At 40.9% G+C, this 23,729-nt stretch overlaps 1 protein-coding gene across 1 annotated transcript; it reads left to right on the forward strand.

The window, feature by feature from the left end:
* Positions 1 to 257: 257 nt before the first annotated feature.
* Positions 258 to 23,324, forward strand: LOC133461105 (TGF-beta receptor type-2-like). The gene is made up of 3 exons (XM_061741884.1): positions 258 to 463; positions 20,030 to 20,171; positions 23,039 to 23,324. Exons 1-3 carry the CDS (start codon positions 391 to 393, stop codon positions 23,223 to 23,225), a joined length of 402 nt encoding a protein of 133 aa, XP_061597868.1. The 5' UTR covers positions 258 to 390; the 3' UTR covers positions 23,226 to 23,324.
* Positions 23,325 to 23,729: the final 405 nt, after the last annotated feature.

Below are 23,729 nucleotides of genomic sequence, written 5' to 3' on the forward strand. Positions count from 1 at the left end.
GTTTGAGCTTGAAGGGTTTATTCTCTGCAGTGAATGTGGCTGTTTGCACATACATGCAGCCTATAGGTGGGTAATTTTAGAGCATGTCATTTCTAGTCTTTGCTCTGCTTAGTCTGAGCCATTTAATGACATGGTTCAAGTCTCACGAGCCACACGAGCATGACTGAGAAGAAGAAGCAGAAGAAGAAAAAAAAAAGTGTCCAACCCCTCAGAAGATTTCCTGTCTGATGAAAAGCGCTCATAGTGAGTCATATAGGGCAAGTCCTGCTGTTGATCTGCCGGTCCTGCCTGCGCTACCAGCAACAGGCGGACATTAGTGTGGACTCTTTAAGCAGCAGAAAAGCGTCGCTAACTTCATGATAAGGACCGGAGCGATCAGGGCCGATGTAAATGGAGCTACTTCGGTTTTCCGCTTTTTGGTGTGGAACGATACTGTTCGGTAGTATTCTGCTGCAGGAGGCGGGTGAGTGTCTGAACTCTGGAAAACTCCTCTACACACCGCTGTGGAGTTACAACTGTAGAATATAACCCGAGAGAGAGACTTTAACTGACTCTTTCTTTCTTTCTTTCTTTCTTTCTTTCTTTCTTTCTTTCTTTCTTTCTTTCTTTCTTTCTTTCTTTCTTTCTTTCTTTCTTTCTTTCTTTCTTTCTTTCTTTCTTTCTTTCTTTCTTTCTTTCTGTATTTCCTTCTGTATTTCTTTCTGTATTTCTGTCTTTCTTTCTTTCTTTCCTTTTTCTTTCTTTCTTTTTAAAAACGTGCCAAACTATAACATTAATGCTCCAGGGTGACCCGAGCGCACAGCCTGTTACCTGTAAAGCCTGATTTATGGTTCTGCGTTAAATCGACGCCAAGGCTACGGCGTACGCACCTTACGGCGTAGGCTCTGCGTTGGTGTAACGCGGAACCATAAATCAGCCATAACGCACATTAGCAGCAGTCTACTGCGTTAAAGGACGCATGTTGATCAGTGCAATAAAATATAATCCATTATTGAGCCATTCAGATCTGCCGGGGTTTGTGACGTCATAAGCCTTTTCTCAATTCCACTCAAGTTCCCACTAAACACAGGACGTTAATTGAAGTCTTTTTTTTGTTTTGTTCTGTTGTTTTGTTTTGGGCTAAATATTGTTGGCATGTTATTGCATTTATTTAGTCCATAAACAAACAAACAAACATAAGAGAAGCTAAATTTAACTGAGCAAGAACTGAAATGCTCTTAACGTGAATATGACGCAGAATTAAATTCATATTTACATCGAGAACTCCAAAATGAATCAAATTGATTAGAACTAAGAATGGACCTGGTCACACAGGTACCATAATACCACTCAGGATGGACCATGGACTCCTATTGCAAAAGTGTTTATAATCTTTACTTTATGTGATGCATTTGTAATGGAATTAATGCTTTTATAGTTCAGCTGTGTCTTTAAAAAAGATTTTTATGGACACGAAAAAAAAAAAAAAAACCTGAAAAGATCTGAGGAAATGTTATAATAGGTCAAACTTGACAAAAATATGAAGTTAGTTCAACTATATTCTTGCAAGGAAACATAAATCTTCACTTAAAAAAAAAACAACCAACAACCTGCATTTACTTCTTAATACAAAATGCTTTCTGAGATCTGAAGTTTACATAGTACTGGATTCATCGTCAAGACGAGTCCAGCACAAGAAAACATCCGGGGTTTAGACCGTACTGGTCCAGATGCAGACGAGAACATGAACACTGACGTTTACATGCAGTCAAAATTTACTTGAAACAGGTGAAAATTGTCAAATAACAAGTTATTTTTCTGGTAATGACTCTTGTTTTAAGTGTAATGAGATTTTTTTGACTAAAAATGAGACATTTTAACTAGAAATAAGACAAATATTCCTGGTAAGATTTTGAATTTTTGCAGTGCAGCCGCTTCAACCAGCTGCCTCGCGCAACTTTTCTCTCACCTTCTTGTAAATCTTCTATCCCGGTACTTTCTACCGTCTACAAATGCAGAAATGTTCATATCCTTCATTACATTTATGAAGTGATTAGTCTCCTCCTGGTCTTGGTTTCTCCGTGTTTATAAGAACTTCCTGGACTCAAAAGACCAGGATTCCTTGTGAACAGAACATGTGCAGAAAACAAATTCCTGTTCCGTTTGATGGGGATATTCTGTTTGGTGTTTACATGACCCAATATTCAGGTTTGAAAAGGAGTAACCCAGGGCTCATATTGGGGTTTTTAAAAACCTGAATATGAGCAAATTGGGGTTATTCAAAGAGGTTATTGGTGTTTACATGGCCGTGCAAATTCGGGTTATTGTCAATATTTAGGTTTTAAAAGTGTTATTGATGCATGTAAACACAGTCACTGATGACGTATCAGAAGTTCCAAAGAACTAGATACAGTAAAATTATGAAATGTCTTCAGAACCAGATCAGAGTGGACGTATCTGATTTCCTAATCTGATTTCCTTTTTATATCTTGTTGCTCTTCTCGTATCTCTGCAGACGGTGATGCAAAACTATAGGAATGATGTTTTTAACCCCCCCCCCCCAGCAGAAGAGGAAACTGGAAATGACTGTTGAATAGTAAGAAGTGTAAACTTTAATATAGACCAAACTGAAGTGACTCAAGGCAGTGTTTTTGTCAGAACAGAGTGTGTGTTTGGAGCAAAATGGCAGCTCATGTTAGCACAGATGTTGTCATGAGTTTGTACAAGTTGGCCTTCATGGAAACAGCTGGCAATAGACGGAGTTCCTAACACTGGCCTAACTAGGTCTAGTTGTAGCTGGGAAAGGAGTCATTACCAGAAAAACAACTTGTTATTTGACAATTTTCACCTGTTTCAAGTACATTTTCACTTGAAATAAGTAGAAAAATCTGCCAGTGGGACAAGATTTATCCTCTTATTACAAGCAAAAAAATCTTATTTTAAGTGAAAATGTACTTGAAACAGGTGAAAATTGTCAAATAACAAGTTGTTTTTCTGGTAATGACACTTGTTTTAAGTGTAATGAGATTTGTTTGACTAAAACAAATGTACAAGTTTGCCGGCAATTTCATGGAAACAGCTGGCAATAGACGGAGTTCCTAACACTGGCCTAGCTAGGTCTAGTTCTAGCTGTGAAAGGACATGTTTAGCCTTGTCAGGGCAAAACATAGCAACTTACTTTAACATGCCTCTATGTGCTGACCCGCTTTACCCGCTTTATCCTCTGCAGGGTCACGGGTCTGCTGGAGAATATCCAGCCAATCACAGGCCGCCAGTCGTGCCAACATTAATTGCCAAACAAATATTCAGTTCTAAATCAAAACTGCTTGTTTTCTGCATCATTTTGGTCCCTTGAGAAGGTTTACACTCCTCGTTATCTAAAAACCTTTAGTTGCTTTAACTCCTGAAAACTGCACTGCAAAAACTCAAAATCTTAACAAGAATATTTGTCTTATTTCTAGTTAAAATGTCTCATTTTTACTCAAACAAATCTCATTACATTTAAAACAAGTGTCATTACCAGAAAAATAACTTGTTATTTGACAATTTTCACCTGTTTCAAGTAAATTTTCACTTGAAATAAGTAGAAAAATCTGCCAGAGGAACAAGATTTTTTTGCTTGTAATAAGAAGATAAATCTTGTTCCACTGGCAGATTTTCTACTTATTTCAAGTGAAAATGTACTTGAAACAGGTGAAAATTGTCCAATAACAAGTTATTTTTCTGGTAATGACTCCTTTCCCAGCTAGAACTAGACCTAGTTAGGCCAGTGTTATGAACTCGTGCCGGTTTATTGCCAGCTGTTTCCATGAAGGCCAACTTGTACAAACTCATGACAACATCTGTGCTAACATGAGCTGCCATTTTGCTACAAACACACACTCTGTTCTGACAAAATAAACTGCCTTGAGTCACTTCAGTTTAGTCTATATTAAAGTTTACACTTCTTACTATTCAACAGTCATTTCCAGTTTCCTCTTCTGCTGGGGAGTGAGTTAAAAACATCATTCCTATAGTTTTGCACCACCGTCTGCAGAGATACGAGAAGAGCAACAAGATATAAAAAGGAAATCAGATTAGAAATCAGATACGTCCACTCTGATCTGGTTCTGAAGACATTTCATAATGTGTGTACTTTTACTGTATTTGTGTTCTTTGGAACTTCTGATACGTCATCACTGACTGCGTTTCCATGCATCAATAATCCTTTTAAAACCTGAATATTGGCAATAACCCGAATCTGCACGGCCATGTAAACACCAATAACCCCTTTGAATAACCAGAATTTGCTGATATTCAGGTTTTTAAAAACCCCAATATGAGCCCTGGGTTACTCCTTTTAAAACCTGAATATTGGGTCATGTAAACACCAAACAGAATATCCCCATCAAACGGAACAGGAATCTGTTTTCTGCTCATACTCTGTTCACAAGGAATCCTGGTCTTTTGAGTCCAGGAAGTTCTTATAAACACGGAGAAACCAAGACCAGGAGGAGACTAATCACTTCATAAATGTAATGAAGGATATGAACATTTCTGCATTTGTAGACGGTAGAAAGTACCGGGATAGAAGATTTACAAGAAGGTGAGAGAAAAGTTGCGTGAATCAGCATTTGTTTTGAATTTGGATACAGGAAGAAGAAGCAGAAATGATGGGAATTGTGTCATGATGTTCTCCGTGCGTCGCTGGTTTGATCCAGATATCCCAAATGATTAATTACCATGTAAACGGAATATTCCCAATGTTTCAGTAACCGGAATATTAGCAATAACCCGGTTTTTGACTGCATGTAAACGTAGTCTGTCACAGCAGAGGTTCATGTCCTCGTCTGCATCTGGACCAGTACGGTCCAAACCCCGGATGTTTCTTGTGCTGGACTCATGTTGAGGATGAAGTTGAGTGGAGTTTTTGCAGTTGCAGCCGCTTCAACCCGCTGCTGTAAAACAGGACTGAAAAAACTTCAGCTCTGGTGCTTTTGTTTTGAATTTCTGTGATATTTTCACCATACATTGCAGACCTCAGGAATTCCTCACAGACTTCAGGAAATTGTATCGACCTGTAAACAAAAGGGCAGAACATACTTAACATACCGTTAACGCTGCCCTGCCCTCTCACACGTCACCTGTTCGTCGGTGTTCACCTTTGATGTGCAGCCGGGTTCCTGGCAGGTGTGTTACCTGCCCTTCCTCCTCCACGTTCCTGTCCTCCTCCACGCTCCCCAGTACTCAAATTGTAAAATAAAATCAGGGGGGATGGTGGATTTGATCATATGGGGACAGATAATTTGTGCTGATTACAAATAATATAATATATTACAAATAATAGCAGTGACCAAAACAGCTGCAGAAATACTGCAGGAATGACATAGCAGCAGTTAAATGCAGCCTTCTGTAAGCTTTAAATATCCACTGGGCTTACATCAAATACATCAAAACACAACAATAAAAAACACTTTTCTGAACTTATCAATATGACTCTGTCCTTCACAGGATAAGTAACATGGATCACTGCAAAAACTCACAATCTTAACAAGAATATTTGTCTTATTTCTAGTTAAAATGTCTCATTTTAGTAAAAAAAATCTCATTACACTTAAAACAAGACTCATCACTGGAAAAAACAACAATTTTCACCTGTTTCAAGTAGATTTTCACTTGAAATAAGTAGAAAAATCTGCCAGTGGAACAAGATTTTTTTGCCTGTAAAGAGAAAATCAATCTTGTCCCACTGGCAGATTTTTCTACTTATTTCAAGTGAAAATGTACTTGAAACAGGTGAAAATTGTCAAATAAGTTATTTTTCTGGTGTTATTTTTCTGGTGATGACTCTAAATGTTGAAATAGCAGTAAAACCACATTCATTGATGAAATGACATAAGGGATGGAAAGAGGGGATGGCAGTTTTACAGGGGGGATGATTTGGACCGTTTTTATTTCAGGGGGGGGTGCCATCCCGCCTCAACTCCAGTACTGACGCTCCCACCTACCCTCCTCCTCCATCTCCCACCTACCCTCTCCTCCCCGGGAGGAAGACAGGTCTTTACCTTAATCTGTCTCTCTCAGCCCCGGTGGCACCGAGCAGCTCCGGCTGGCCCTAATCCCCTTTCCTCCCCCTGCTCTGCAATTAAATGTAGCCCTGGGTGACAATTACTACTATTCATCCCTTTCCTCGCCCGCCTCCCGGGTTTAAATGACATGCCCTTTGAGAAGAGCTACTCTAATGATATAATTACTTCGGCTCCAGCACCTTCTCCCACCACCAGCACGTACCGGCCCCTTCATGCTGGTAGAGGAGCCAAACACTGTACTCTAGTAAAAGTACTGGTACTTCAGAATAATATTACTCAAGTAGGAGTAAAAAGTAGTCATCCAAATAATGACTTGAGTAAAAGTAAAAAAGTACTTGGTGAAAAAACTACTCAAGTACTGAGTAACTGTTGAGTAACGTCTGATTTATTTTTTTAACACAAAAATTCAAACAGACAAAAGTACAAAATAATCATCTTCAGGAAAATTAAATCAATAAAATAAATTAAAATGAATAAAAAATAAAAAAAGAGCTTAAATTAAAATAATATTAAAGTAAATTCAAGTACTTTAATAAATAATAAAATAAATAAAATAATAACAGAATAAAAAAATAAATTAAGCACAAGTAGCACAAAATTTCAAGCCTTTGTACTTTTCTTTTTTAACCAGGCAGAACTAGAACAAACATGAACTCATAGAAACTCTGTGTGTGTTTGAGTCTGTGTAAATGTGACAAAACATGCAAAAACAAACATTTTTCCCAAAGAATCACCCAGTGATGTCATGAGATTGACGCGTACGCGGATAAAAGGGATAAAAGAAAAGTAACAGCTCAACGTGGCCTAAGATTTAAGCCGGGCAGACACTGTGCGATTATCGGCTCATTTTGAACCGATTTTCCAGTCGTGCGACTATTTTTTGGATCGGGACGGATTTCGACCCAATCGTTGGTCGTGCCTCGTGCAGTATACGTGGGGTAACGACGAGAGATTAACACCTCACGACGAGAGATTAAAGGAGTTTGAGGCAGGATTGAGGCAGGATTTATGAAAAAAATCCGTATACATTTTAAGTTTTCTAGTAATAATGTCAGATGAAGCGTTCCAAACCCAAAAGAATGATCCTCTAGTGAATCTCTCCTTTGCCTTGAACAGGCTGTTGCTGCAAAATGTGCTGCAATTCGGTCCCGAATTTCCCGCGCTGTCCTGCGGATGTGACGTCACATGACGCTGCATGCACGTTCTCCCCGTTCTCCCGTGCCGGCTTCACTGTTGGCTGCAGTACCCCCAACGGCCGTCGTGCGAAGGGTGGCACTAGAGAGTCTCATTTCTTAAAAGGAGCCTCAAGCTCCTTTAACACCTCACGACGAGAGATTAACACCTCACGACGAGCTCCCGATCACAAATCGTGTGCTCGCAAGAAAATCAACCATGTTTAAAATCCTGGTCGCTCCTCATGAAGGAATCACAGTTGAAGCAGCTGCGACCCGATTGGACTCATCCTTTCACAGAGAGCGCATGTGCAATCTCTGATGTCACATGTTTTAATAGCAGAAAAAAAGACCGCATTTCCCAAGTCTGCCCAGCCAATTCCTTGTCCAATCACGACGTTGTCTAATCTTTTTTCATTTATCGCCACACAGAACGGCACAAATTGCTAAGCCTGATTTATGGTTCCGCGTTACACCAACACAGCTTACGGTGCGGGTCGCCGCGTACCCTACGCCGTAGGCTCTGCGTTGGTGTAACGCGGAACCATAAATCAGCCTTTAGTGTGTCTCTGTCTGCTGTTCTGAACACGTCGGGTCCCTCCGCCGAGACACAACTTTTGCGGTATGCGTTCATTGTTGTGTCTAAAAATGATGCGCAGTGCCCACCCAATCAGAAACAGTACAGATATTTTGGGATTTTTTTTATATATATATAAAAAAATTAAATTATAAAAAAATAAAGGATCCCCAAACCTTTGATCAGGTGGGCAGGACGCACGTTTGGGTGGTGGACACAGCCCACTCCTGCCCCAGAACCGGCCTCGAGTTCCAGTAACAGAGGTCCGACGGGAAGATTATGATCGTATAGTGTGAGCAAACGGGAGGATTATGAACGTATATTTTAAGCAGACGGGTCGCATCCGAGCATCGGGTCGTACAGTGTGAGACCATAAATCGTGGGCTCTGAACTTTTGAACTCCGCGATCTAGTCGTGCAGTGTGAGATGGGGCTGAATCAAACCATTTAAAATATTGCACAGTGTCTGCCCAGCTTAACAGTTTCTCCTTCACAAATCTACTCAAGTAAAAGTAAAAAGTATAGTGATTCAAAACTACTCCTAAAAGTACAAAATTTCCCCAAACTTACTCAAGTAAATGTAACGGAGTAAATGTAACTCGTTACCACCCACCTCTGAAAACAACCCCTTCAGACCTCCAGGCACAACTTTAATTTGCCCGTTTTCAGTCATTTGGTTCAGTCTGGATTTCAAATATAATATTTCAATGCTTTTATTTACAAAGGAGTGTTGTTAGTTGTGGCAGGCCCAGAAAACAACAGTCAGCGATTTCCTGACTCTTGTGAACGTGTCTCTCTCAGATATAACTGTTGCTGCACACCAGCTGCTCTCTCTGCCACCACAGCATGTCGTACAGTAACGCTGCACCCGCAAGCCGCAGGCCTAACCCCACCCCGAGTCCCGGGTGAACCTGCAGGTCAACGTGACTAATGCAGCAACCGTTTTATCAAACTGCTGCGAAAACATTTGACTGTTGAGAAGCTTTCACTTACACTTCCGGCTCGAAAGCAGCTTTACTTTGCAACCATGTGATCGGCAGAGGTGTCAAAAGTATTCACATTGATTACTCAGGTAGAAGTATAGATACTAGAGTTTAAAAATACTCCTGTAGAAGTTGAAGTATCAACTCAAGTTTTTTACTCAAGTAAAAGTATAAAAGTACTGGTTTCAAAACTACTTAAAGTATAAAAGTAAAAGTAATGTAAGGGGGAAAAAGGCCATTGAAAATGAATGCATCTTAGTATAATGCACATATATTAAAGAAGCATATATGTGACTATTGAGTATTAACATGTGTTTCAGAGAGCAGGATATATGATGACTAGTTGCCTATAAGTATTGTAATGGTGCAAAAAGTCAAACTTCAGAGGCATGTTATCATTTATCCTAACCTTTATTGGAATGTACATCCAAGTTTAGTTGCAGGAATCTGAGGGAACGGATGTAAGAACAAAACTGGACAAGAACATCTGAAACAACCACAACCAAATTCACTCTATCCGGATGGAGCAATTTAACTGGATAGTTTTTATTTAAAGGCCCAAATGAAATAGAGTAACGAGGCTGTTTTTAAAATGTAAGGAGTAAAAAGTACAGATAATTGCGTGAAAATGTAAGGAGTAAAAGTAAAAAGTCGTCTGAAAAATAATTACTCAAGTGACAAAAATTTCTACTTAAGTAAGGTAACAAAGTATTTGTACTTCGTTACTTGACACCTCTGGTGATCGTGTGCTATTCTGGTGAACACAAACATCTTTCACTTCTTTGGTAGTTGGGAAAAAAAAAAAACCTCTCGTAGTGTGTAAAATGCAGTATTTTAATGAATCTTTATTTCGACTTGTACACACTTTTTTACAAAACAAGATGAAAAGGTAAAATAAACATTTCATTCGCCGAAAAGGTGTACCGGTAGCTGAAGCCGTAGCTTATAATGCCTACGCTTTTTATCTTAAGATCAGCTTAAATATGAGACATTAGCATTACTCCGTGGAAACAAACAATACATAAAGAAGACAAAAATAAGTAAGACAAAATATAAAATTGACGTTTCACATTCTAGAATGTTTTTTTTTGATAATATACTTTATAATTTTAGTGTTTTATATTTATTTACAATATTTTTTTAAAACATTTCCTTAAACTTGAAGATAGAACTGCACATTTTTAGCTCGTCGTCACAACTATTCCATATTTCTCTAGCCTTAATTGATGTCCATCTCTTTTTAATATTAGTTCTTACTGTCGTCGTCTCAAGCATGTGTTTCCCCCTCAGGTCAAAGCGGTTTCTTTTATCTGGAACAAATCCTGAATGTAGTTTGGTAGCAGTTTCTGCTGCTTTAAAGGCAAATAAAACAGTTTTCTGCTCTGCTATATCATGGAATTTTAGAGTATTATATTTAATAAAGAGATTATTTGCTGGTTTATAATAGTCATATCTATTAATTATCCTTAACGCTCTTTTCTGTAACAGGAAAATAGGGTTTATATTTGTTGTATAGGTGTTACCCCAAACCTCCACACATAAGTCATGTATGGAACTATGAGCTCTGAAATAAATACGCCTTCTCTCCGTTTTGTCACGGGTATTTACTCTGACAGAATGAAAAATATTCCACTTCCTGTGCACATATTGGGCATGCGTGCGTGCGTGTGTGTGTTTTCGCCCTGAATACACGCCTTCTCTGGGCCATTATCTTACTCTTTCATTCCTCCTTCACTCTCTTTTTTCTTTTTTGCATGTAGACTTGACATAACTTGAGGGATTGGCAGCATAGTGGAGGTTTTGTCCTGAAGAAGCTTCAGCCGTTCATTCCAGATCAATCTGGTGAAAAGTGAAATATTTTTATTGGATAATTTCCAGTTTCTCTGAGCCACTTTTACTTTGATGTGGTGGGAAAGATTTCTTTCTTGAAAAAAACAGACGATATTCTTCACCTTGCTGCCAGAGGTCATTTCTCACTGCCAAAAACAAAGACCAACTATAGTGAGAACGGTGATGTGCAAAGCTATGAATGGAACTTAGTTCCCAAACACTTTGAGCAAACTACTAGCATAAAAGAATTCAAATCATTATAGTCCATGGGCCAGAGCCCAAAATTTCACTTGTCAGTGCCACTCAAGGTGACCAAACTTACTTATGATTTTTGAAAAGATCCATGTCTGTAGATGATATTCTGGTATGATAACCCTTCCTGAGTGGCAGCTGGATCATAGTTATCAGCTCATGAAGTTACCCACCCCCTTCAAAAAATTACATTTCAGATGCTGGTGCATATCCCGGTTTACACTCATGTACAGGATATCTGTCAATGTTTCACAATATTGTCTTTGGTATCATTTTAAAGGGGACCTTTGAAGCATTCATTCAAACTAAGGTGTGAATCTTTCTGACCAATATAGTGGTCACTGCAGCTCTTTAAACTATATACAACACACATTTTTACACCATTTTCGCCTAAATGATATACTATCTTTTATCCCTGTGTCACCTAGGAACAACAGAGACACAAAATACAAAAACTGGAATACTCACAGGACCATAAGGATTCAGGAAATGTATAATATACCCATACTATATCATTGTCACAGGTCATTGTGTGCCTTAAACTAGAAGAGCATCATTAGGCTCCTTTGAAACTATCAGTACGTTTACTAGTGCAGCAGATTAACTCATTTTATCAACACAATACTTCACTTTGGTATAGAAGCATGAAATTTGGCACAGATACTCTCCAAGGTCTACTCTTTAGGGAACAGGCGCGTGCCACTCAAAATTCCAAGATGGCGGCCCCCAAAATCCAAGATGACCGCCCAAAAACGTGCTTTTTCCTTTATAACTCAAAATTCTTTGATTTTTAGCCCCATAGATATATTAAAGTTGAATATAAAGTTGGGTATTGTGGACATTTTGGTACCAAGTACATGTCTGTATCCATTACGGTTCTTGAGATACATCATACAGAAACTTGTATATACCCGGAAAAGTGAGAATTTTGTAAGATTGATTGTTGTTACAAGAACATGGATTCATGAAAATGTTACTCTCATAACCTGATATTTCCAGTAGGGTTACTTACTATTAAGACAACCTAGGGGTTGTCTTATTAGTTAAAGATGTCAGCCCTTTTTTCAAGATGGCCATCAAATTCTCATTATAGTAGAGAGTGAATGTCACTACACAACCAGGGCACACTGGTGACATCACTGCTGTGGAACTCAGCATGGGGTTCAGTGCCAGCTGATCTAGTTGTACTAATACTGTAGTTGTTGTCTAGTAGTGATAGTTTAGCTTTGTTTAGTGTCCCAAATGCTGTCTAACAGCCCCATGTCAATTAGGTAGTACTAGTTAGATGTAGTTAGATTGCCGCACCTGAATTGACAGGTTGTGCCAGCCGAGCCGAGCCAAGGGTAAGTGGGGCATTTCAAGACTTGTTCATGTATTCTTACCTGGAAGGTGTACAGATCACACGGGACTTAAATGGCACTGGATGAATGATCGGGCTAGGTGTAGGTGACCCGAACCTAGTTGAATCCCATACCCGAATGTGTAGCATTATGATTAAGGTGGTATATAAGGATAACCCCTCGGCCTTAATCAGACATGGCAAATGCAAACCCAATGTTAGCTAAGAGGCAAACTGATTGGAAGAAATGCTGTCTTTGTCAGACAGACAAGAAAGAAGATCTCCAATCACCACCTACGCATTATGTTCTTCAACATGATGGCTATACAATGCTCGCCACCAACGCTCCACTCTTCCATGAGATCAAGCAAATGCCAATAATCCTGGACCTGGGAAGGCTGGATGAAGGTGGTGGGATAGAAGCTACTTTGAGAAGGAACCAAGCAAAGTACCATTTAAACTGTCGAGCTTTGTTCAACAACACAAAGTTACTTTGTGCAAGGAAGAGACACTCCAATACTCAGTGCAGTGAAACAGATGGCAGTCAAGTAAAGCATCGCAGATCCATGATGCAAAAAAGTAAGGATGATCAGGTTTGCTTTCTTTGTGATAAGATATCTTCTGCATCTGAGCTCAGCCAGGTCATGACAATGCACACAAACAGACTACATGAATGTGCACACACACTGAATGATGGTAAATTATTGGCTAAACTCAGGGGGGACGATGCCATTGCACAGGAGCTGAAATACCATCCTGCATGCCTCGCTTGTCTTTACAACAGGGAGAAACTCCACCTCAGAAGACTTGAGTCCCTTCAGAGTGAAACAGTTCAAACAGATCTCTTTCCTCAGGCTCTCTGTGAATTGGTGAACTATATTGTAGACACCAGTCACAGTTCTGATGGTCCTATTGTGGGAGTTTCCACTCTTTCACCAGAAACTTGATGAGACTGGTCTTGTTGGAAGGACTGCACAGAAAAGTCCTCCATTGCTGTACATGGTGTCCCCCTGCCAGGTTCTTGTACTGGACAGTGTTGTCTGCACCCCGGTTCAGTCGTTCAGCATCTTTGATCAAAGTCTGGTGGTAAACATCAAACACAACATCAATCCTCCGACTCTGTGCCCCCTCGTGGAAGACCTGGGTGGAAAGTGACTCTGCCACATGTCCAAAGGTTTTGTTGTTGCCATTCATTTTCTGGACCAGGCTCATCCCATCAATGATGGAAGTGGATGTGGTTGGGATCTGTTCTGCAGGAGACATTCTTTTCTAGCTCTCTGGCAAGTGCAGCCTTGTTTGTTTTTCGTAGGGACCCATCAGCATTTGCCTTATGGAGAACAAGTGATTCAATCCTATGTCTCCTGATGAGAACTATCTGGTTAGCCTGTCCACTGGCTCCAGAGCTCCACCTGATGTGACCAGGGATCTCCTGAGAGCTCATGAGATAGAAGAACAGGCCAACAAGGCATTCAAGCAAACAAGGTTAGATGAGGACCCACCATCTTTGAAATTCTATGACAAGGTGACCAAGCAAAGTCTGAAGACATTCTCCACCGTCAGCACAAAAAAAGCTGAAGGAAAGAAAGGACAGGATGTGGTGCTGTAGGCACTGGGCCCACTGCCATGGGCACTTGCAAATGCTGATGCCCATGTTCTACCATACCAATGAACTGCAGGAGAGTTGGAGGAATGGCATCTTTGATACATCCCTCATGGAAAGTTCCATCAAATCTTGACTTATGGTCCAGAATCTTTTTTCTCAGGATTTTGGCAGCTTTGGTTATGATAACTGCCTCTGAGTATTCAGATGCTTGAGAGAGAGCCAAGCCAACATCTTTCTTGAAAGCCAGGAGTACATATTTGCCTGTTTTTTTTCGTTGTGAGTTCAGGGATCTCTTCCAACAGTTTTTCCTTAAGTCTAGTACAGTTTACTGTAGGGGAGTTAACACCCAGTTGCTCCAGACGCTGCTGGTACAGGTTGCACATATCTGCAAGTCGGAAGGAGGTAGGACCATCAGAACTGTGACTGGTGTCTACAATATAGTTCACCAATTCACAGAGAGCCTGAGGAAAGAGATCTGTTTGAACTGTTTCACTCTGAAGGGACTCAAGTCTTCTGAGGTGGAGTTTCTCCCTGTTGTAAAGACAAGCGAGGCATGCAGGATGGTATTTCAGCTCCTGTGCAATGGCATCGTCCCCCCTGAGTTTAGCCAATAATTTACCATCATTCAGTGTTGTGTGCACATTCATGTAGTCTGTTTGTGTGCATTGTCATGACCTGGCTGAGCTCAGATGCAGAAGATATCTTATCACAAAGAAAGCAAACCTGATCATCCTTACTTTTTTGCATCATGGATCTGCGATGCTTTACTTGACTGCCATCTGTTTCACTGCACTGAGTATTGGAGTGTCTCTTCCTTGCACGAAGTACTTTGTGTTGTTGAACAAAGCTCGACAGTTTAAATGGTACTTTGCTTGGTTCCTTCTCAAAGTAGCTTCTATCCCACCACCTTCATCCAGCCTTCCCAGGTCCAGGATCATTGGCATTTGCTTGATCTCATGGAAGAGTGGAGCGTTGGTGGCGAGCATTGTATAGCCATCATGTTGAAGAAACATGATGCGTAGGTGGTGATTGGAGATCTTCTTTCTTGTCTGTCTGACAAAGACAGCATTTCTTCCAATCAGTTTGCCTCTTAGCTAACATTGGGTTTGCGTTTGCCATGTCTGATTAAGGCCGAGGGGTTATCCTTATATACCACCTTAATCATAATGCTACACATTCGGGTATGGGATTCAACTAGGTTCGGGTCACCTACACCTAGCCCGATCATTCATCCAGTGCCATTTAAGTCCCGTGTGATCTGTACACCTTCCAGGTAAGAATACATGAACAATTCTTGTAATGCCCCACTTACCCTTGGCTCGGCTCTCCCGCGCTGGCACAACCTGTCAATTCAGGTGCGGCTATCTAACTACATCTAACTAGTACTACCTAATTGACATGGGGCTGTTAGACAGCATTTGGGACACTAAACAAAGCTAAACTATCACTACTAGACAACAACTACAGTATTAGTACAACTAGATCAGCTGGCACTGAACCCCATGCTGAGTTCCACAGCAGTGATGTCACCAGTGTGCCCTGGTTGTGTAGTGACATTCACTCTACTATACTCTACTATAATGAGAATTTGATGGCCATCTTGAAAAAAAGGGCCGACATCTTTAACTAATAAGACAACCCCTAGGTTGTCTTAATAGTAAGTAACCCTACTGGAAATATCAGGTTATGAGAGTAACATTTTCATGAATCCATGTTCTTGTAACAACAATCAATCTTACAAAATTCTCACTTTTCCGGGTATATACAAGTTTCTGTATGATGTATCTCAAGAACCGTAATGGATACAGACATGTACTTGGTACCAAAATGTCCACAATACCCAACTTTATATTCAACTTTAATATATCTATGGGGCTAAAAATCAAGGCATTTTGAGTTATAAAGGAAAAAGCACGTTTTTGGGCGGTCATCTTGGATTTTGGGGGCCGCCATCTTGGAATTTTGAGTGGCACGCGCCTGTTCCCTAAAGAGTAGACCTTGGAGAGTATCTGTGCCAAATTTCATGCTTCTATACCAAAGTGAAGTATTGTGTTGATAAAATGAGTTAATCTGCTGCACTAGTAAACGTACTGATAGTTTCAAAGGAGCCAAATGATGCTCTTCTAGTTTAAGGCACACAATGACCTGTGACAATGATATAGTATGGGTATATTATACATTTCCTGAATCCTTATGGTCCTGTGAGTATTCCAGTTTTTGTATTTTGTGTCTCTGTTGTTCCTAGGTGACACAGGGATAAAAGATAGTATATCATTTAGGCGAAAATGGTGTAAAAATGTGTGTTGTATATAGTTTAAAGAGCTGCAGTGACCACTATGTTGGTCAGAAAGATTCACACCTTAGTTGAATGAATGCTTCAAAGGTCCCCTTTAAAATGATACCAAAGACAATATAGTGAAACATTGACAGATATCCTGTACATGAGTCTAAACCAGGATATGCACCAGCATCTGAAATGTAATTTTTTGAAGGGGGTGGGTAACTTCATGAGCTGATAACTATGATACAGCTGCCACTCAGGAAGGGTTATCATACCAGAATATCATATACAGACATGGATCTTTTCAAAAATCATAAGTAAGTTTGGTCACCTTGAGTGGCACTGATATCTGGTCTGGCCCATGGACTATTAGTGAAGAAACATCTCTTAAAGGAGCTTGAGGCCGGATTGTGGCAGGATTTATGAAAAAAATCCGTATACATTTTAAGTTTCTAGTAATAATGTCAGGTGAAGCGTTCCAAACCCAAAAGAATGAGCCCTCTAGTGTATCTCTCCGTTGCCTTGAACAGGCTGTGTGCTGCAAAATGTGCTGCAATTCGGTGCCGAATTTCCCGCGCTGGGCTGCAGATGTGACGTCACATGACGCTGCATGCACGTTCTCCCGTGCCGGCTTCACTGTTGCTGCAGTACCCCCGACGGCCGTTGTGGTGAAGGGTGGCGCTAGAGAGTCTCATTTCTTAAAAGGAGCCTCAAGCTCCTTTAAATAAATACATATAAAACTTATTTAATTATTATTAAATGGCTATTGGTTTACTAAAATGGTCATGGGTTCCAAGTTAGGGCTGTGCGATTAATCGATTTAAATTTAAATCGGATTTATTAATCAAGACGATGTTAAAAAAAGGAAAATCGGAAAATTTTCCTTTTTTGCAGCTGGCTGCATTACAGACAGAGCTCGTCTAGTCATCTTTGTTTGGTCAAGAAAATTGTAAATGTTGTCACTTTACTAAACTCAAGGAGGATTTACAGTATCTTTCAATTGCACTTCATTCCCAATAGGGAAATTTGTTTGCTATTTTTCTTTAAAAATAAAGATAAAATATTTGAAACAATTTATTCCATTGTCTTCTGTAGTTTTACCAAAAAAAATCGAAATCGAAAATCGAAAATTGGGTTTTCAGAGAAAAAAAAAAATAGGGATTTTATTTTTGTCCAAAATCGCCCAGCCCTAGTTCAAGTTACGATAAGTGATTATAACTTAAAGGGAAAGTTCGGTTTTTTACAACCTGGACCTTATTTCTGGCATTTTTTATGGTTGTATACTCACCCAGAAAAGTTTGTGTCATTTGGAGTCCTTCGAAGATATTAGGGGGGTTTTGCGAGCCGCTTCTCCATATAACGGTAGTGAACGGGGCACAGCGGGACACAGACGATGCAGCGTCTAAATAAACACATGATTGCTGCGAAACTCGTTCATTTCTTTTTTGAATCAACTAGATCTGCTTCCAGGACCTGTTGTCTACATCCGGGGCTGTGTGTGTAACAAATAAATCAGTTTGTAAACAAGACCTCTGAACTCATGACGTCATCTCTGTGCGCGCATCGCAGACGCAGCTCTGTTTACAAGCTGGAGTTCCTACTGTTAGTTTACTGTTAGTTATTTGAAACATGTCTGAATATTTGTCAAATTCTGAGGTTGTGGACGACGACTTTGAATATGATGGACGTCCTTACCGTTTTGAGCCAGAGTATACGGCTGAAGAGCTCACTGAACGGAGGACAGAGCGCGCGCACAGAGATGACGTCATGAGTAGGAATGAGAGGAAGCAGATCTAGTGATTCATAAAAGAAATGAACGATTGTCGCGGCAATCATGTGTTATTTAGACGCTGCATCGTCTGTGTCCCGCTGTGCCCCGTTCACTACCGTTATATGGAGAAGCGGCTCGCAAAAAACTCCTAATATCTTCTGAAGGACTCCAAATGACACCAAACTTGCCTGGGTGAGTATACGACCATAAAAAATGCCAGAAATAAGGTCCAGATTGTAAAAAAACGAACTTTCCCTTTAAACGCATTGTCGATGAATATACATTGTTTGAATTGGTTGATGCTATTTAAAGAAGGTATGATTTTGTTTTTAATGCATTACATTATATCTAAATGTTTAACGGAATGACTGTAACCTTAATGTGAGTGTCAAAAGGAGCACTGGTCTTATTTGACAGAAATCTAAAGTATATTTTGTAGTAGAAATTTCCTCTTTTTACTTTTTTCTTTTTCTATGTTTCTTTTCTTTTTCTTTACTACCTCTTTAGGTTTGCTTTTAATTTTCGTCTTGTATTGTATATTATGTGTCGGAACCCCAGAAAAATAGCTGCAGTTTTGCAGCAGCTAATGGGGATCCAAATAAAACTATAACTATAACTATAACTATAACCTTCACCCTTAGGACTCTCCATGTCTCGTTCTCGTGTTTGATGAAGCATGTTTTCCTGCTGAGTATTATTAAAGGACGGTCTTATTGTAAGAACAAATAGAGAGCAGAAGTACAGGCTGAAATAAGTCACCCGTGCTCAATTTCATTAGATAGTTGGGACAGCACCTTTCTAAATGGAGTGGGGGGGGGATGACTCACGGGGATGACAAATTAAAGACCTCTATGCAAAAACAACTACAACAAGACGCATCCTTGTTCACTTTTGTTTGTTGTACTTTCCTGTCTGGCAGTCGTCTGCCGAGCTGATTATCAGACCCACAGGGCATCCGTCGCACATTTCAGTCTGTCTCAGCGATAAGGGCGTGTGAGCTGGCAGAGTCGAGTCTGAACACGACCAAACAAGGACTTCACGGCCGGGGGGTGGGGGGGGTGAAATACTTTAGATTTTCACGTGCTTCTTATGAAAATCTGTTTCTACTGACGGGCAAATTCAGAAATGTCCCTGATCGTGTTAAAAAGTTAACGTCTCAATTGGTTTTAAATGCACAATATTTTTGTTATAAATCATCGTGAAAGTCTTTTAACCCTTGTGAACTGTGTTCGGTCAAGGAAGGGGAAGGAAGGAGGAAGGGAAGAAGGCAGGAAGGAAGAAAGAAAAGAAGGAAGGAAGGAAGAAAATGAGGAAGGAAAGAAGGGAGGAAAGAAGGAAGGAAGGAAAGAAGAAAGGGAGGAAAGAAGGAAGGAAGGGAGAAAAGAAGGGAAGGAGGAAGAAGAGAAGGAATGGAGAAAATAAGGAAGGGAGGAAAGAAGGAAGGAAGGAAAGAAGGAAGGAAGGAAGGAAGGAAGGACGGAAGGAAGGAAGGAAGGAAGGAAGGAAGGAAGGAAGGAAGGAAGGAAGGAAGGAATAGGAAGGAAGGAAGGAAGGAAGGAAGGAAGGAAATAAGGGAGGAAAGAAGGGAGGAAAGAAGGAAGGAAGGCAGAAAATAAGGAAGGAAGGGAGGAAGGAAAAGAAGGAAGGATGGGAGGAAAAGAAGGAAGGAAGGGGAAAAAGAAATAAGGAAAGGAGTGTAAAGAAAGAAGGAAGGAAGGAAGGAAGGAAGGAAGGAAGGAAGGAAGGAAGGAAGGAAGGAAGGAAGGAAGGAAGGAAGGAAGGAAGGAAGGAAGAAGGAAGGAGAAGGAAGGAAGGAAGAAGGAAGGAAGGAAATAAGAGGAGGAAAGAAGGGAGGAAAGAAGGAAGGAATGCAGAAAATAAGGAAGGAAGGGAGGAAGGAAGGAAGAAGAAGGAAGAAGGAAGGAAGGAAGGAAGGAAGGAAGGAAGGAAGGAAGGAAGGAAGGAAAGGGAAGAAGGAAGGAAGGAAGGAAGGAAGGAAGGAAGGAAGGAAGGAAGGAAAGGAAGGAAGGAAGGAAGGAAGGAAGGAAGGAAGGAGAATTAGGTAATTTTTGACCCAAAGACAGTACTAGGGTTAAGAGATAGTTTTTTGTTATGTTCTGTTAACATCCAGTGGCCTAAGTGTTCTTTATGCCCCTCCCCCTTTTGTTTTTGCAGAGGCCACTGGCTTAAGAATGAAGAAGCTGTGCAAGTTCTGTGACGTGCAGGTGACCAGCTGTGCTGGTAAAGGGAGCTGCAAGGTGGAGTGCAACATCACCGCTATCTGTCCCCACGACGACGAGATATGTGTCACTATTTGGTGAGTGGAACTTCACAAGACTCTACTGCTGTTTTTAGAGGTTCAATCATTTTAACCCTTGTACTGTCTTCAGGTCAAAATGACCTACTGTGAATTCTCCTTTCTTCTCCATTCTTCCTTCCTCCTTCCTTCCTTCCTTCCTTCCTTCCTTCCTTCCTTCCTTCTTCCTTCCTTCCTTCCTTCCTTCCTTCCTTCCTCCTTCCTTCCTTCCTTCCTTCCTTCCTTCCTCTTTTCTCCCTTCCTTCCTTCCTTCCTTCCTTCCTTCCTTCCTTCCTCTTTTCTCCCTTCCTCTTTTCTTCCTTCCTCCCTCCCTTCCTCCTTCCTTCCTTCCTTCCTTCCTTCCTTCCTTCCTTCCTTCCTTCTTCCTTCCTCCCTTCCTTCTTTTTTCCCTTCCTTCCTTCTTTCCTCCTGCTCTCTCCTTCCTTCTTCCCTTCCTCTTTTCTTCTTCCTCTTTTTGTCCTTCTTTCCTCCCTTCCTTCTTTTCTCCCTTCCTTCCTTCTTATCTTCCTTCTTTTTTCCTTCCTTCCTTCTTTCCTCCCTTCTTCCCTTCCTCTTTTCTCCCTTCCTCTTTTCTTCCTTCCTCCCTTCCTTCCTTCCTTCCTTCCTCCCTTGCTTCTTTTTTCCCTTCCTTCCTTCTTTCCTCCTGCTCTCTCCTTCCTTCTTCCTTCCTCTTTCTCCCTTCCTCCCTTCTTTCTTTCCTTCTTTTTCATTCTTCCTTCCTTCCTTCCTTCCTTCCTTCCTTCCTTCCTTCCTTCCTTCCTTCCTTCATCCATCCTTCTTTTCTCTGTTTCTTCCTTCTATCTTTCCTTCTTTCATTCTTCTTTCCTTCTTTCCTCCCTTCTTCCCTTGCTCCTTCCTTGACCTGACTCTTGGAAAGACAGTACAAGGGTTAAAAAGGAATGTCACTAGTATGGAGTGATAGTTCAGAATAGATTACAATCTCAAATTGTCCCTTCATGCATACACAGAGAAATCAGGCCTCCTTTCCCTCCCGAAGCACCACCATCTCTCTCTCAGGGTGACCTTCCCTGTCAGCGCTCTGTCACTCTGCTGGAGCAGGTGGTTGGAGTATGAGAGTGCAGGGCGTCTAACCCTCCGTCTCCATCGCTCTGACGGCAGCAGCAGCAGGAAGCCGGTCTGAGTTTGGTGTTAAGAGCTTTAGGCGTCGCTGCTGTTTCTCATTAAGCCGGTGATGTAGTGTGCATGTTATTAGCTGAGGTTAGCACAAAGATGATGGGGGAATAGTGGACGCTGCTCTGCTCTTAAATGTAAGTCAGAACTGTGCAGTCATCACGGCTCAGCAGGGATTCACAATCTGTTGATTTTGTGCAGGTTGAGTTTTTTGGTTTTGTTTCTTTTTTTTGGGGGGGGGGGGGGGGGGGGGGGGGGGGGGGGGGTGGGGGGTTGACCTTTTTCCTGCGGATTTCACTTTGTGTCTTTGACCCCATTGTTACAGTCATTTACATAATACTAAAGTTCTGGGGCCTCATTTATAAAAGAATGTGTAAGGATTCATACTAAAAGTGCAACGTAAACCCAAAAGCCGGAAAAAAGGCGGGCGCAAAAAAAAATCCGGATTTATAAAACCGTGTGCACACGCACAGTTGCACGCAATGTTCACTTTATAAATTGCAAGTCCAGCTGGAAGGGTGCGCAGGTGAATTCGCCTCATATCCCGCCCTCTACACGCACACTTCACACCATAAATGGTCCAATGCAAAGCACCTGCCGACTGTATTTGCATATGAATGAACCTGCCCGATCAACGGTATGTTTTACACTCAAAAATCATGGCTGGGAAGACCAGAAAGAGACATTTCACAGAGAGGGAGAGGAGATGTTGTGATGAGGGGGAGGCAGGAAAAACCACATTATTTGGTGGTCACAGTAATGGCATCACTAACAAAAATAAAGCAAGTGAGTTGCCTGCCAGAATCTGATTTGTGGCCGCCGGGAGTGAGATCAAATCATATTTAGGTAGAAACAACTTTTCATGATCTTTATTTGGCCTTCATCAATTTTTGGCAGGTAAAAAGACCCACTTTAAGGGGAGAAATCCGATTCTGGCAGCCAATCACTTTTTGGCACGACACCAGGTAGGATGATTTGACAGATGAAAATACCCCGTCAGATCACGCTTCCACATAGACATCAACATGTATCTATGTGGAAGCGTGATCTGACGGGGTATTTTCATCTGTCAAATCATCCTACCTGCCAACTATCTATGTGGAAGCGTGATTTTATGTTTTTTTTTCCTTCCGCCGACGCGTCATACACATAGATCTATGTGGAAGCACATTATGACTTCCTGCTGCTATTTGCATGAAAAAGCCTTTGAAAAGAAAGAAACTGAGATTAAAAGAAACGGGGATGGTACGGTAGTATTTTTTTCCCAGGTAGGACACCTCTGCAGAACACCGGCTTGGGTGTACATGGATCTATAAGTCTGATATGTGATGACATTAAAAGTATGACATGAATCTGGCTCATTTCACCATCTCACCACCTGCGTCACCAGTTCCCCAGATCTTCAAAATGTTCCTATGGGAGGGTCAGGGTTGGCGTAAAGATACACACATTTTTCTTAGTTTTTTCTTTTTAAATCCCAACCTTTGCGTAGAAGGTGGCTTGCACATCTTTCAAGCCCTGTTTTGTGTGCAAGCAAGCTTTATAAATGAGGCCCCAGGACTTTTTGAAGAGGCCAAATATGACAATTTCGGCTGCGCTACTGGAAAAATGCAAAAAGTAGAACACATTACGTGCCGGAATACATATTTTTGAAAGAGAAGTGTAGGAAAAGAGCACAAATCAAACTTAATCTGTAAATGACAGCTTTTCCACTTTCTGTGTTTCCTCTTTCCAAGGAGGAAAAAAGATGACAACATCACCTTGGATACGATGTGCCACAACCCGGCCCAGCCGCTGTACGGCTTCACCCTGGAGGACTACGACAACAACAAGTGTGACATGAAGGAGAGAATGGGCATGGGCTACCGAGTTCTTCATCTGCTCCTGCACGGAGGACGAGTGCAACGAACACGTCTTCTTTAAGCCAAGTAAGTCGCTGCAGCTTTTTCCCTTTCTCGGTTGTATTTCAGCAGAGGTGGGGGAGACTATATGTTATGTATTCATCATCAGCAGCAGTTCTCAGAAACTACCAGGCTGAATTTTAGGACCCTTTTGGTAGGGATTCAGAGTACATCATCATTTAGTCATTCCCAGGGGTGAAAGTAGATTAAAGTTCTTGCTGGTACTACTGTACTCCAACCTCATGGCGTGTTCTCCTCTCACCACCAGCTTCTTCATCCCTGAACACGCATTCAATTTTTTAACGCCTGTACGGTGTAGAAATTAGAAACACAACACTGTGTAGGCCTATAGCAAATGATTTATTTAAATGGTGTAAATAAAAGGCCAGTCCGGACCAAGGATTATCACAGAATAATTTGTAAATGTGACAAAACTTTCAAAATCTTAGCAATTTGTTTTGTTTCAAATTAGAAAAAATTACAGTTAAATTCATCAGCAGCTGAAGAGAAGAAATTATGAGTAAAA

Source organism: Cololabis saira, chromosome 15 (genome assembly GCF_033807715.1).
Source record: "Cololabis saira isolate AMF1-May2022 chromosome 15, fColSai1.1, whole genome shotgun sequence".
NCBI classification, from domain to species: domain Eukaryota; kingdom Metazoa; phylum Chordata; class Actinopteri; order Beloniformes; family Belonidae; genus Cololabis; species Cololabis saira.

Bases quoted from the DNA above. Each gene is read 5' to 3' on its own strand.
- LOC133461105 (XM_061741884.1), top strand. From the start codon at position 391: ATGGAGCTACTTCGGTTTTCCGCTTTTTGGTGTGGAACGATACTGTTC. The intron at 464-20,029 runs GTGAGTGTCTGA...TTGTTTTTGCAG, and splicing joins TATTCTGCTGCAGGAGGCGG to AGGCCACTGGCTTAAGAATG. The intron at 20,172-23,038 runs GTGAGTGGAACT...CCTCTTTCCAAG, and splicing joins GAGATATGTGTCACTATTTG to GAGGAAAAAAGATGACAACA.